Source organism: Capsella rubella, unplaced genomic scaffold (assembly GCF_000375325.1).
Source record: "Capsella rubella cultivar Monte Gargano unplaced genomic scaffold, Caprub1_0 scaffold_18, whole genome shotgun sequence".
Taxonomy (NCBI): domain Eukaryota; kingdom Viridiplantae; phylum Streptophyta; class Magnoliopsida; order Brassicales; family Brassicaceae; genus Capsella; species Capsella rubella.
This window is the reverse complement of record NW_006238906.1, coordinates 95,011-108,821: the sequence shown is the minus strand read 5'-3', so window position 1 is coordinate 108,821 and position 13,811 is coordinate 95,011. Positions and strand designations below refer to the sequence as shown.

At 37.4% G+C, this 13,811-nt stretch overlaps 2 protein-coding genes and 1 pseudogene across 2 annotated transcripts; all 3 read left to right on the top strand.

The window, feature by feature from the left end:
• The first annotated feature begins 3,373 nt into the window (after window positions 1-3,373).
• On the top strand, window positions 3,374-6,866 carry LOC111829190 (annotated as a pseudogene).
• Window positions 6,867-8,309: 1,443 nt separating this feature from the next.
• On the top strand, window positions 8,310-9,737 carry LOC111829174. Its single transcript, XM_023777847.1, has one exon. The coding sequence runs from the start codon at window positions 8,310-8,312 to the stop codon at window positions 9,735-9,737; it is 1,428 nt and encodes a 475-aa protein (XP_023633615.1).
• A 62-nt stretch (window positions 9,738-9,799) lies between these two features.
• On the top strand, window positions 9,800-13,811 carry LOC111829158. The gene is made up of 3 exons (XM_023777846.1): window positions 9,800-11,235; window positions 11,417-12,447; window positions 12,517-13,811. The coding sequence occupies exons 1-3, from the start codon at window positions 9,800-9,802 to the stop codon at window positions 13,809-13,811; spliced, it is 3,762 nt and encodes a 1,253-aa protein (XP_023633614.1).

Below are 13,811 nucleotides of genomic sequence, written 5' to 3'. Positions count from 1 at the left end.
AAAGAAGTTCATTTTAAAACATTTTGATGTGTTTCTACCGAAGCGGACCAGATTAGCCGATAGACTCTATCAAAAAATATTTATGATATATTAATGATTTATATAGATAATTTACTGTATATATTTTATTTTAATCGATTTTATATAACAAAATATGAAGGATATTCATGATGAACGAAGGACATTAATTATATGTTAACTTAAGTATATAGGATGGTCACTCATATCTTTTGGGTATAATATAGCTTGGCTTTTTGCTACGAAGACACTTAAGTCGTGGACTAAACTGTAATTACGTACGCCTATAACGAGTAATGTCTTAAATAAAAGTGAGCAATTTCTTCTAATGACAAATATTAAAGCGATTAAACCTACATTTTGATTAATTATTAATATGGTATGCAGATAAGAGTACGATATTATTTACAGCTATATACCATTGTATTTCTTTTTAAAAGTAAACAAATATCAAATTGAATTTTATTTTGATATATCACATGTATGTTTTGTCTACTTAAATTCTTATGTACTTGAAAATTTAATTATAGCGTGTATAATATTTTTATACAAAAATTAGTAACCAATTTTTTAAAATGGAACTTATAATTTCTTAGAATTATTCATCTTCATAATTGAAATATGAAAGTAGTGCTAATTATAATTTAAATTAATTTTGGTGGAGCTTTTTTTTTTTTTTTTTTGAACCAATACATTAATTAAGAAGCTCAAACTCCATTAAAGGAGGATAAGTTACAGGAGGAAGGTGAATCCTTTGCCAAAGAAACAACCTCAAAGTTTACTACAAACGAAACAACATGAAGAGAAACAAAGAGATGATTGGTACGAAGCTCTCTGCAAACTGCCAAGAGAACGAGCTCTATTGCATAGCCAACGACATTGAGAAGAAACAAAGGTTCTCCACAATCCGCAAAACAGGCTAGCCTTGATACACCCAGTGCTAAAGCCACGATGAACGTCGCCTTTCAAGCTAGTGCTTCGGCTAAAGAAACAGAAGAACCAAAGGGTCTTGAAGAAGATCTTTGATGGATCTTTACCTTAAGTGGGTCCTTAATGATCCACCCCAAATCGCAAACGGTAGCTTTAACTAACCAAGTTGCTTTGGAGAAACAATTAAATGCCCCTTGAAGTGCTTCTATCTTCTAAGTTGAAGGTTGGTTTGGTTGAGACCTTTCCATCTACAACACCAAAGAGAGCAAAGCTAATAATCGGGACTAAGTCCATAGCCACAAAAACAGTTAGAACACATCTAAACCAGTCCTCAATACAAGGAAAATTAGAATCTCCATTGGAGAGATCCGAGAGTAAACCAAAGACAAACAGATTCCCACCAAAGCCATAAAAAATTATCTCCAAAGACTGACTACACGCAATCCTTCCGATAAGAGACATTCCAACCATTCTAGACAAGCTTTGATCCAATCTGATAATAGTAACATCCTCATATTGAGGTAATTGAACCTGATGAAACCTCATAATGAGGGAATAGAGAACTAACAGAAGACAACTTCTAGCCCATTGTACATCCATCACAATGGTCCTAGAAATTATACCTTCTGATGTCATGAAAATGGAGAGAGAAGGCTGTCAAAACCTTGGCTGCCAACAAACGGGAGAGCAGATCTGTAACCTACCAAAGAAGACCAAGACAACTCGGGTACAAGAACTGCATACAACAGTAGAGGGACGCGGGAAGGCTAGATCAGTGTCACAGGGAGACACGAGAACCATAGCCAAACCCAACCAACCCAAAGAAATCATGACTGCTGTGCCTATGTTGAGAAGAGCTGAGTGGGACGACAAAATAGCGGCGAGTGAATTAGTTAAGCTAAGAACAGGGGGAGGATCCGGTGGGTCTGGAGGTTTTGGAGGATGCGGTGGTGAAGGAAGGTTAAGAGCCAGCTTTGGAGGAAGCTTCAGTCCGAGATAAACACGCAGATTCGTCGGGAGAGGAAGCAAAACCTTATGGAAAACACCATAAGATCACCGGCCATCACACCAGAAACACGAGAGAAGACGTAAGAGACCGGAAGGACACCGGAAAACGCCGGACACGCCGGTAGGAATCGCCAGAGATGAGATCAATCTCAGATCTAAAGGAAAGAGAATGCCCGAGGAGACTCACCGGTGAGGAAAGCCATCAGAAAAACTTCAAACGGCGCCTCGAGAAGCGGGCTTGGGAGAGAAAACATTTTGGTGGAGCTTATAATTTCATATTTTCGTATTAAATCCCTAATTTCAATGTATTTTCAATCTAGTAAATATCTTAATTGTGAAATGTGAAAATTTTAAAAAATTCATTCGGATCAGTAAATTGGAAGAAAACAAATCCAGCATGTGGAAATGGATTTAATTGATTTTCCTGTTTTTTTTTTCAAATTGGTTTCCATACCAGTTTAGATTACCAAATATTCATAGATAAATATTTTAATCGTAACTAAATAGGTATTAAAAGTAAACATTACAAGAAAACAATCAATTTGGGATAGATGGATAGTTAAGTAAAGGATTTGTGAGGAACAGACTTTTCTCACAAATCGCATATCTCGCAAATTGGACAACGTTGGAAATCTCTCACAATATCTTTGTAATTTTGTTTCAAATTTGGGTTGACAAGGTGCTACGTGTGGTTTGCTGGCGACATGTCATAGAAAGAATCTAAGATAGTCATATCCAAAAAGCTTTAGGGGGACTTTTTGGTTTATGGATTTGTAAATCCACCTAGAATTTGTGAATCCTTATTATTTATGAAATAAAAATACATGGATTTTGAAATAACATGTTTTATCCTTGGATTTGAATCCTTCGATTTTACACTATCAAATCCTTTCAAATCCATTTAAAACATACTTCTATTTTACACTATAAAATCCTTTCAAATCCATTTAAAACATAGTGTGGATTTTAAAATCCAAAAACAAATCACGAAACGAATAACACAGGATTTTAACTATTATTTATAAATCATACAACCAATAAGACATGATTTTGATAGTTATTTTAAAATCAATGATTGAATAACATAGGATTTTTGTTTGGATTTCCAAATCCATCAAAATCAATGATCCAATAACCCCCCATTAGTATCGCATCAATTTTTTTGTAGAATTCAAGTCACATCAAAATCCATCTTTACCAAATCTGCACTAGCAACTAATCCTCTATGATCCCCTTATCTTCTTACAAATACTAATGAGTGTGAAGATACTTCTAATCCATGTTTGGCTGTTTTGTGTTGATCCTTGAGAAACCCCTTGGAGACTCGATCATATCATGGGGGTGAATTGGAGAGGAGATCCAGTGAGAAAACGTAGCAGGAGCGACTGCAGAGTGTCGGTGTCGATCGACACTAGTGATGGGTGTTGCTCGACACCAATGTTTTTTCCGCGAGGATAGTTGCGACTCGCAAATGGTGTGTCGAGCGTAGTGTCGACCGCAAGTGTCGAGGGCGTATGTCGATCGACACCAGTGGTGGGTGTCGATCGACACCGATCGTAGTCAGTAATGCTAGTTTGTTATTTATTGGTTGTTTGTTTCATTTTCCTTGATGATGATTGATCTTGCTTGTGTGTATAGCCAATAGTGGGATGATTACCTCACTAAGTATTTATGAAATGCTTATGCATCTCTTTTCCATGATGCAGGTAAAGGAAAAGTGTGATCCGTGGAATCATGGCGAGGAAAGGAGGATGATCTAGGGGCTCGTTGGTGTTTTTGAATTATTGTTGGAATTGTTAGGTTGTTAGACTGGAATCTATAAGCATGTTAGGGTGATTACGTTTATGGAATAATTGTTGGTTGGATTTGCTGGTTTAATGCAATTGTTTTATGTGGATTTCTGGTTAAGACTTCTGCTGGTTAATGTTGATTGGTTTGGTTTAATGGAATTGTTTGGTTTAATTGATTTAAATTAATTAGGGCCGGTTTAGCTTGTTTAGTGGTTTAAATTTATTAGAACCGGTTTAGTTGGCTTAGCTTGTTTGAATTAATCTGGTTTGCATGTTAAAAGTCAAAAGAAATTGAACGGGCAATTATAAGAAATCCGGTGATTTTACTTCTAGATGAAGCAACAAGTGCACTAGATGGAGAATCTGAAACATTGATTCAAAATGCAATTGATCAAGTAGCCGTGGGACAAACTACACTGGTACCTAATTTTTTTCTCAAAAACTTCTTATAAGATGTCTATTTTTTTTTTTTTTGCTATAAAATGAGACTATTGTGAACATAGGTGGTGGCACATAAGCTTTCAACAGTTAGAGGAGCAAATACTATTGCTATGTTGGAAAAGGGCTCTTTTGAAAAAAATGGGTTCTCATGAAGATTTGATGAAGAATAACAACCATTATGCAAAACTTGTAAAACTTCAGACACAATTAATGTTGGTCTGCCAAGAACATTTTTAACAGGCTAAGCATACGGTCTACTCTTGATCTAATTGTGTCTCCTATCCCATTGGAGACCATTCACGCAGCGGAAATCAATGATAACCTCTGTCCTTCTTCTTTCTCTCGACTTATTCCTCTACCCTCTCCTGAGTGGAAGTCTGCAATATTCATCGGTCAGCTGCAACATTTGGTGCAATCCAACTTGTTTATGCCTTAACTACCGGTGGTATGATCTCTACATTCTTTTGCAAAAAGCTCACAAGAAATGCAGGATAAGATACACATTTATTCCTTAATCTTCACTTCCCTCACTTTTTTCTCCATTACCCTTAATCTTCTTCAACATTATAGTTTCGCCAAAATGGGTGAAGGGCTAATGCAAAGACTTTGATTAAAAATGCTTGAAAAGATTTTTACCTTTGAACCTGCCTGGTTTGATGTGGAAAAGAACTTTAGTGGTGAGCTATGTTCAAGGCTTAATAGTGAAGCGTCCATTGTGAAGTCCTTAGTAGCGGACAGAGCTTCCTTTCTTGTCCATACCATTTCTGGTGTCACAATTGCAATTATCATAGGCCTACTAGTTTCCTGGAAATTCGCATTGGTCATGATCGATGTCCAACCTCTCTCTATCCTTTGCTTCTACACTAAAATGGTTTTGCTCTCCAGCATTTCCCACAATTACGCCTATGCTTAAAATCGTAGCTCACAGATTGTATCAGAAGCTATTTACAAACACAAAATTGTTACATCTTAAGGGTCTACAAAGAAGATAATAGAAATATTTGACAAGGCTCAATATGAAGCAAAAAGAAAGGGGAGGAAGACAGCTTCGCTCGCTGGCTTAGGGATGGGGTTGGCTCAATGCCTAACTTTTTTTTTTTTTTTTTGAATAACCAAAGAGGTTCTGGGCCGAAGCCCATACATTCCCTTAGGTCCGAAACTAAAGCATGTTATATGGTTTTGTCCCAAGCGCTACTCGAACCGGCGACCTCTAAGCTTTTTGCCATGGGCATTAGACTTTTCGTATGGAGGAGTGTTGGTGCAAAAGGGGGGAATCTCGGTTGGGGATGTATTCAAGCATGACATCTGACCTTGCCAAGGGCTCGACCGCCATTTCTTCTGTTTTCAAGATCCTTGACCGTCCTTCATCTCAAGTAAATTACAATCATCCATTAACATTTTGTCAGCTTCTATATATTATAACATATTTTCTTGAAACAATTTGTTGTGTTTGATTACATAATTAATGCTATATGAAGGAAAATACAAATCATGGAGCAAAGATTGAGACAATACTAGGTGGAGTAGAACTGAAGAATATTGATTTCGCGTACCCTAACCGGCCTAGTATTCTTGTGCTTCCAATTTTCCTTGGACATCAAGCATGGGACAAGCATTGGATTAGTTGATACATCAGGATGCGGTAAATCAACGGTGACAGCTTTGATCCAACGCTTCTATGACGTTGAAAAAGGATGTATGAAAATAGATGGCATAGATTTGAGAGATATAAATATTAAAAGCTATAGAAATCATACAGCTCTAGGGAGCCAAGAGCCAGTTGTTGATTCTGGAAGTATCCGAGAGAATATTATGCTTGGACGGCCCGAAGCGACAGAGGATGAGGTGGTAGGGGCTGCTAAAGCTGCCAACGCTCATGATTTCATCTCGTAAGTATGATTTTTTTGTACAAGTATATATATATACAAGAAAACAGGTGATTTCCTACGGAAAATATTGTAGGAAAAATGTAGGAAACAGATGTTTCGTAGGTTTACCGTAAAAAAAATATCCTACCAAATTTTTCGTAAGAAATTTTGTAGGATTTCATCATGTTTTTTGGTAGTGAATTTAGGTTTTTAAAATTAGAGTTTAAAATTTATGATCATAATATTTTTGAAAAACTTAACAAAACCATTCTCTCGTATACTTTTAGATATATTTTCTTCCATTCTTTGTTTCAATTCTCATTATGCTTTATTTTTTCGTTTTTATAAAGGGCACTGGAAAATGGATATGAAACCGAATGTGGAGAAAGATCGAGGAGTGCAACATTCAGGTGGTCAAAAACAGAGAGTGGCTATCGCTAGAGTTTTTCTAAAGAGACCTATAATACTTCTACTTGATGAGGTTACAAGTTCCTTCGACTATACCTCAGAGAAAGAGGTTCAAGACGCACTAGCTCGGATCATGGCTAGCCAAAAGATGACTACTGTAGTAGTGGCTCACCGCCTCAACACACTAAAAAAATTGGATTTTATTGTGGTGATTGCAGATGGAACCGTAATTGAGACAGGAAGTTACGACCGCTTGAAAGACATTGGAGGCCAGTTCTCTAGACTTCTTTTTTTTTTTGTCAACAGTTCTCTAGACTTGTTCATGCTCATATTCTTAGATCTTGAAACCTTAATTATCAATAATGGAATTGAGTCATATTGTGGTTTTATATATGAAAATTAGATACCTTTAAATGTGTCATAGTATCCAAAAACTTATATATATATATATATATATATATAGTTTTATATATAGGTAATTTTCTAAAATATCAAGGTTTTTGTTTTTAGGACACCACAAAAGTAAAACTAAATTTTATTTAATAATTCCAAACTCTAAATCTTAATCACTAAACCCTATCCCCTAAATATTATACCCTAAATGTAAAATAATCATCCCAAACCAAGGATTGACAAATAATTATGTTTTTGTAGTATTTTTGGAAAGAAAACAAAAACCATGGTATTTGGAGGAATTTATCGTAATTTTAAAATTTAGTAACATATCAGATATTTTTGGAAAAATATATTTTTGAGGGCATTTTAAAAGTACAAAATGGTTTGGTTATTTCCAAAATAATCACAAAGTATTTACAAAGCCTTCTCACATTCCATATTATAGGATTTTAAATAAAAACTTAGTCAGGGTATATTCAACAGATGTTGATAGTATAAATCTATACTATATAAAAGTTGAGGCTATAAGCTCCTTAAGCCGTCCACATAGGATTTTAAACGATCAATAATAATTAGACATCTCATTACTTAACAATTTTGAAATTATATTTCTTTTCTATTTTAAGATTGTTTTGTAAAAAAGAAAAAAAATACGATAAATGGAAATAAAGGATGCATGTAAATATTTTAAATATTTATTTTTGAGAAAATTTCTAATTGTAAAAAGTAAAACTTCTGAAGATTAGCCTAACAATTTAACTATAAATATAGGTCTACACCACCACATTAGAATACAGTATATATGAATTGATATGCTTAAATTTGTAGCTCTAATTATTTATTTTCATTGTAATTCATATTGTTTATAATATTATATTTTTGTATTTGTTGTATTTTTTTAATTATGCTGTTATTGTACAGTTTTGATTGTTTTTTTAATTACGTTGTTACAATATTATACTGTTTTGATTATTTAGTCCAGTTGTAACCTTTTAATTATTTTTTTGTAATAGGAATACTTTATATATTGGTGTCCTTGCTTCTCAAAGGGAAGGAATTGGATATGAGGTTAGGCAAATGTATGCTAAGGTAAAAACCACAATCTGATTTTTTAAACAATATTTTTTATTATTATTTATGTTTTATTATTAATTAATATATTTGTTTCTTTCATTGTATAATTAGATTTCACTAAACGCTTAGATAAAGTTAAAAAATATAAAGAGAAGGATTTTTCTCTCTAGGAGAAAACGTCGGTTCACCGGGAATATCTTTGTATTTCGCCGGATTTGAGAAGATTTTCTTGTTTTTTCATATTTTTGAAAAGATTTTTGAAGATTCGTTTGAAGTTTTAACCTAGTTCATCAACATAGTTCATCGCCGTCGTTCAAGTTTCTTCACTTTGAACGTTTGGAGTGACTACTGGTGTTTGTTCTTACTGTGGTTAAGTATGGAATACGCACTTGACAAAGCTTTACAAGAAATGACGTTAGAGGAAGAGAGACCAATCATCCTGAAAAATCTTCCTCAATTCAGTTCTTGTGAAAGGAACGTTTGCAGCATTATTGGGCGTCTCTTATGCCCAGAAAATCAGAAAATGTCGAAGGTTATCCATGATATGCCAAGGCTGTGGCGTGTGTACAACAGGGTCCGAGGCATAGCTTTGCCTAATGATCGTTTTCAATTCATCTTTGATTCGGAAACTGATCTGTCTATGGTTTTGAATTCTGGTGCTTGGACGTATAATGACTGGAGCATGACTTTGGAGAGATGGGTTGAGAATCCGCCTTCAGACTACTTAAAGGTATTGCCGATTTGGTTACGCCTTCGTAACATTCCGGTGAATCATAACACAGCGGCGACTGTGAGAGAAATTGCTGAATACATTGGTCAGGTTACCGATGTGGCCTTTGATCCGTTGAAACCTCAGAGTAAGGGATATGTTCGTGTGAGAGTTTTGTTCGATGTCAATAGGCCATTGCGAAACACCTGGGCACTACAGATTCCATCAGGAGAGACTGTTACTATTGGGATTGAATACGAACGTATTCGCAGAAGATGTTATCAATGTCAGAGGTTAACTCATGACAAGGATCGTTGTCCATTTAACCCCTCAAACCGACAAGCAATTGCTACGGGAGGTGTTAAACCGGCAGCGATAAGTCCATCAAGACTGATTCCAAAAATCAGTAAAGACGATCCCCTCTTTGGTGTACTAACAGATGATGACGTGGGGATTGATGTTGTTTCTGGAAAACCAAAGATTGCTAAAGAGGTTTTAGATGAGATGAGACAATACTTATCTGTTTCTGATCCTCAAATGAAGAAAGTTAACATAGAAAGAGTTCGCAAGTCTGTATGGGACTTAGAAGGAGATTCAGAAGGTCAGAAAACATTGCTGAGGTTAGAGGCTCCAACAAAATTTACCACTGATGTTGACAAAGACAAAGGACTAGTTTTCGACTTTTCTGGTGTCAATGAAGCAACTAGTAATAACGAAGGTCCGGTTACGTCTACGGTACGTAAAGGAACAGCCATGACTCGTTTATCAGAACCTGTTCAATCGTCTTCTGCAACTTATGTCTCTGCTGCTCAATCTGAGTTTGGTTCTACGGATATTAGAGCTAGTTTTTCAGCTGGTTCTACCGGAACCAAAGTCAAAAATGGAAAGCGTAGAAGACGACCGCATCAATGGGTGAGAAAAGCACAAGCAGTGAAGAAGGTTTTAGAACCTATTCAAACCGATCAAGACCTGGATGCTGGGGAGGGTTTCAAGTCAAAAAGGAAAGCTGTTGATGAAGCTATTGTATCATCAAAAATTGCCAAGCGTGATGAATTTAAGGTGGTTCCGAATGAGGAACCGCCGAGCCAAGTATGAGTTTTATGAGCTGGAATTGTCAAGGATTGGGGGGCACTTTGACAATTCCTACCTTGAGGGAGATGCGTCGTGAACATTTCCCGGATTTTCTGTTCCTCATGGAGACTAAAAACTCCAGTTCTCACGTTTTGAATTTACAAAGGTCTTTAGGATATGACTATGCTCATATTGTTGATCCAATTGGTTTGAGTGGTGGTTTGGCTCTCTTTTGGAAAGCAGCTTATGAGGTAGAGGTTTTAAGTGCGGATCATCGTATCATTGATATCAAAGTGAAATTGGGATCTCTCTCTTTTTTCATCTCTTGTGTATATGGTGACCCCATTTTTAATCGAAGACAAGTAGTATGGGATAGATTAATTGACATTGGTGTCTCCAGAGATGCTCCATGGATGGTTTTGGGTGATCTTAATGAGATCACGGATAATTCAGAAAAGCTAGGTGGACCAGCACGGGCAGAATCTACTTTCTTTCCTTTCCGGTATATGATAAGTGATTGTCGCCTACGGGAGGTTCCTAGTCTTGGTAACAAATATTCATGGGCTGGAGAGCGCAACAAGATGTGGGTTCAATGCTGTTTAGATAGAGTGTTGGGTAATACAGCTTGGTTTCATCTTTTCCCAAGAGTGCAAGCTGAATTCCTGGAGCGAATAGGTTCAGATCACAGACCGGTTTTCACTAGATTCACCAATGAAAACATGTCTTGGAGAGGACGGTTCATGTTTGACAAACGTTGGTCTTCTAAACCGGCCTTTAAAGATGTTGTGAAGGCTGGCTGGTCTCAGGGCGAAGCAGCAGGCCAAGTTTCATTGATGAATAGGCTTGCGAATTGCAGAAGGCATATATCTCTTTGGAAGAGACGGACTAATCAAAATTCCAAAGCTCGCATTACTGTTTTACGACAGAAGCTGGATGATGAGGGTACTAAGTTACAACCGGATTTTACCTTCATGAAGTCTTGCCGATGGGAGTTGGAAGAAGCCTACAGAGAAGAAGAATTATTTTGGAAACAAAAAAGCAAGGAAAGATGGTTACAGGAAGGAGATCGCAACACTAAGTTCTTCCATGGCAGTGTTCAAAGAAGGAGAGCTCAAAATCGTATTTTTTCTCTCTTAGATAACCATGGCATAGAACAATTTTCTGAAGGTTCTAAAGGAGAGATTGCAGTGGAATATTTCAGAAAAATGTTTACAAGTACTAAGCCCTCTACTATTTCTGAAGCGTTAGAGGGGATGACGGTGCGAGTTACAGATTCTATGAACACGGTTTTGACTCGGCCTGTCTCTGGTGATGAAGTAAAGAAAGCGGTATTTAGTATCAAAGGAGAGAGTACTCCTGGGGCAGATGGTATGTCAAGTTTTTTCTATCAAACTTATTGGGACACTGTTGGACCTCAAGTCATTGCTGAAGTTCAAGAGTTTTTTCGATCTGGTGTTCTTCCTGCTGAATGGAATTTCACTCAGATTTGTCTCCTTCCCAAAAAGCTTAATCCGTCTTCAATGTCTGATCTTCGCCCCATCAGCCTCTGTTCTGTACTCTATAAGATAGTCTCAAAGATTTTATGTAGTCGTTTAAAGCGGTTTTTACCAGACATTGTTTCTGAAACACAAGGAGCTTTTGTATCCGGAAGACTTATATCAGACAACATTCTTATTGCTCATGAAATGATTCATGCTTTACAGTCCAGCAGTACTTGTCAAGAAGAATTCATTGCCATTAAAACAGGAGTGGGATTTCTTAGAAGAACTAATGATTCGGCTTGGTTTTGATATTAAATGGGTTCAGTGGATTATGAGCTGTGTAAGATCAGTTTCCTTCTCGGTGCTTATTAATGGTTCATCTCATGGTTTCATCAAACCAGAACGGGGTATTCGTCAAGGTGATCCGTTATCTCCCTTTCTCTTTATTTTATGTGCTGAGGCTCTTGTGCATATAATGAATAAAGCAGAGATGGAAGGGAGAATTTCTGGCCTGCACATTACTCCATCTGCTCCGTCAATACAACACCTTTTGTTTGCGGACGATAGCTTGTTTATTTGTCGAGCTACTTTTCAAGAATGTTCAGAGTTCCTGAAGTGTTTACAACTCTATGGATTAGCTTCAGGGCAAGAGATAAATTTTCAGAAATCTTCTATTACTTTTGGTAAGAAGCTTGATCCGATAATGAGGCATTTACTTGGTTCTTACACTGGAATTACTCAAGTAGGAGGTGCTGGGAAGTATTTGGGACTACCAGAATGTTTCAGCGGGTCAAAGAGAGAGTTACTGAAGTACATTACTGATCGCCTGAACTCTCGTCTTAGTGGCTGGTTTGAGAAAACTTTATCCTTAGGTGGTAAAGAGGTGCTTTTAAAATCGGTTGCAATGGCACTTCCAGTTTATGCTATGTCATGTTTCAAGTTGACAAAGCATCAATGTCAGAAGATTACTAGTGCCATGGCCATGTTTTGGTGGAATGCCTGTGAGGACAAGAACAAGATGCATTGGGTATCATGGGAAAAAATGTGTCAATCTAAACAGAGAGGAGGTTTAGGCTTTCGCGATATTGGCAGATTTAATCAAGCTCTTTTGGCGAAACAAGCTTGGCGGTTCTTAGATGATCCTAACTCATTACTGGCCCGAGTCTATAAAGCAAAATACTTTTCATCCTCTTCCTTTTTAGAGGCTAAAAGTGGGTATCGTCCTTCTTACGCTTGGAGAAGTATCTTATTCGGTAAGGAGCTTCTTGAAAGAGGTCTAATGAAGTCGATTTGAGATGGTTTGAATACCCGTGTGTGGATAGATAAGTGGGTTCTGGATAAGGAGCCACGGCGACCGCTAAATAAAGAGCTTTTCCTTAATGTTTCTCTTAAAGTGGAGTCGCTTATAAATGAGCATGGTGAGTGGAATGTGCCTCGTCTAGAGGAGCTATTTTTCCCATGTGATGTGGTTAGAATTAGATCATTTCCGCCTCAACCTCGGTTACCTGACAAGGTGATTTGGGCTTACACTAGAGATGGCCGGTATACAGTGAAAAGTGGACACTGGTTTTTGAATCATGAAGCAGAGAAGTGTAACATGCCTCCAGCCAATGTTCTGTTGTTGAATAAGACCAAAGAAAGGGTGTGGACAATCTTAACTGAGCCCAAAATACGTTTGTTTCTCTGGCGTGCTCTTTCTGGTGCTATTGCTGTTGCAGATTGTATGAGAAGTCATGGTTTGCAGGTTAGTCTGCTGTGTCCGATTTGCCATTGTGAGGAGGAAACAGTTTCACATGTTCTATTTGCGTGTACTTTGGCGAATCGTGTTTGGCAAGCCTCTCTTCTTCCACTTCCAAGGACTGGATTCTCTTCTTCGGTGATGGAGAACCTTGATCATATGTTTGATTTGTTAGGTAACATTTCAATTCCAGAACAGAGACGCAAGGCTATACCATGGCTACTGTGGGGAATTTGGAAAAGCCGGAACTCTACTATCTTCTCTGCTAGAAACAATGATCATAACATACTTATTGCCTCAGCTTTGGAAGATTCTGAGGTTTGGTTTCATCAACAGAGTGTAATGAAACAAGACATTCAAGGCGTTGAGTGTAAGAGCAATCGTTTGGATACACGGTGGTTCAAACCTGCTCTTGGTCGACTCAAATGTAATCTCAATGCTTCGTGGGCGACGGATTCTTTCTTTTGTGGAGGTGCTTGGATCATAAGGAATCATGAAGGAAATGCTTTATTTCACGCAAGGGATGCTTTCGTTCCGCATATCAATAGAATCTCGGCTGAGCTTTCCTGCATTTTGTGGTGCCTTCGGAGTTTAAAAGATCTTCATATAATGTCTTGTGAAGTTTGGACAGATTGCAACGCGGTTTTAGCGGCTTTGGAATCACCATTGGAATGGCGGAAGTATAGAGCTCAGCTTGACAAGATTATACAAGTAAAATGTGGTATGGGGGAGATTTCATTTCACCTGTCATCTACAAAAGCTAATTCTTTGGTTAGAGAGATCGCGAGCAGTGTAACCAGGGATGGACGCTTAACTTCATACTTAGCTTTAGGCGGGCCGGCGTGGTTGCAGGAACGACTCATCTTGGATAGCCATTGA

What these genes read in the sequence shown, in the direction of transcription:
- LOC111829174 (XM_023777847.1), top strand. Translation starts at nt 8,310, where the DNA reads ATGGAATACGCACTTGACAAAGCTTTACAAGAAATGACGTTAGAGGAA.
- LOC111829158 (XM_023777846.1), top strand. Translation starts at nt 9,800, where the DNA reads ATGCGTCGTGAACATTTCCCGGATTTTCTGTTCCTCATGGAGACTAAA. An exon ending in AAGCTTAATCCGTCTTCAAT is followed by an intron (nt 11,236 to 11,416) that starts GTCTGATCTTCG and finishes CATGCTTTACAG; the next exon opens with TCCAGCAGTACTTGTCAAGA. An exon ending in TTGGAGAAGTATCTTATTCG is followed by an intron (nt 12,448 to 12,516) that starts GTAAGGAGCTTC and finishes GTGTGTGGATAG; the next exon opens with ATAAGTGGGTTCTGGATAAG.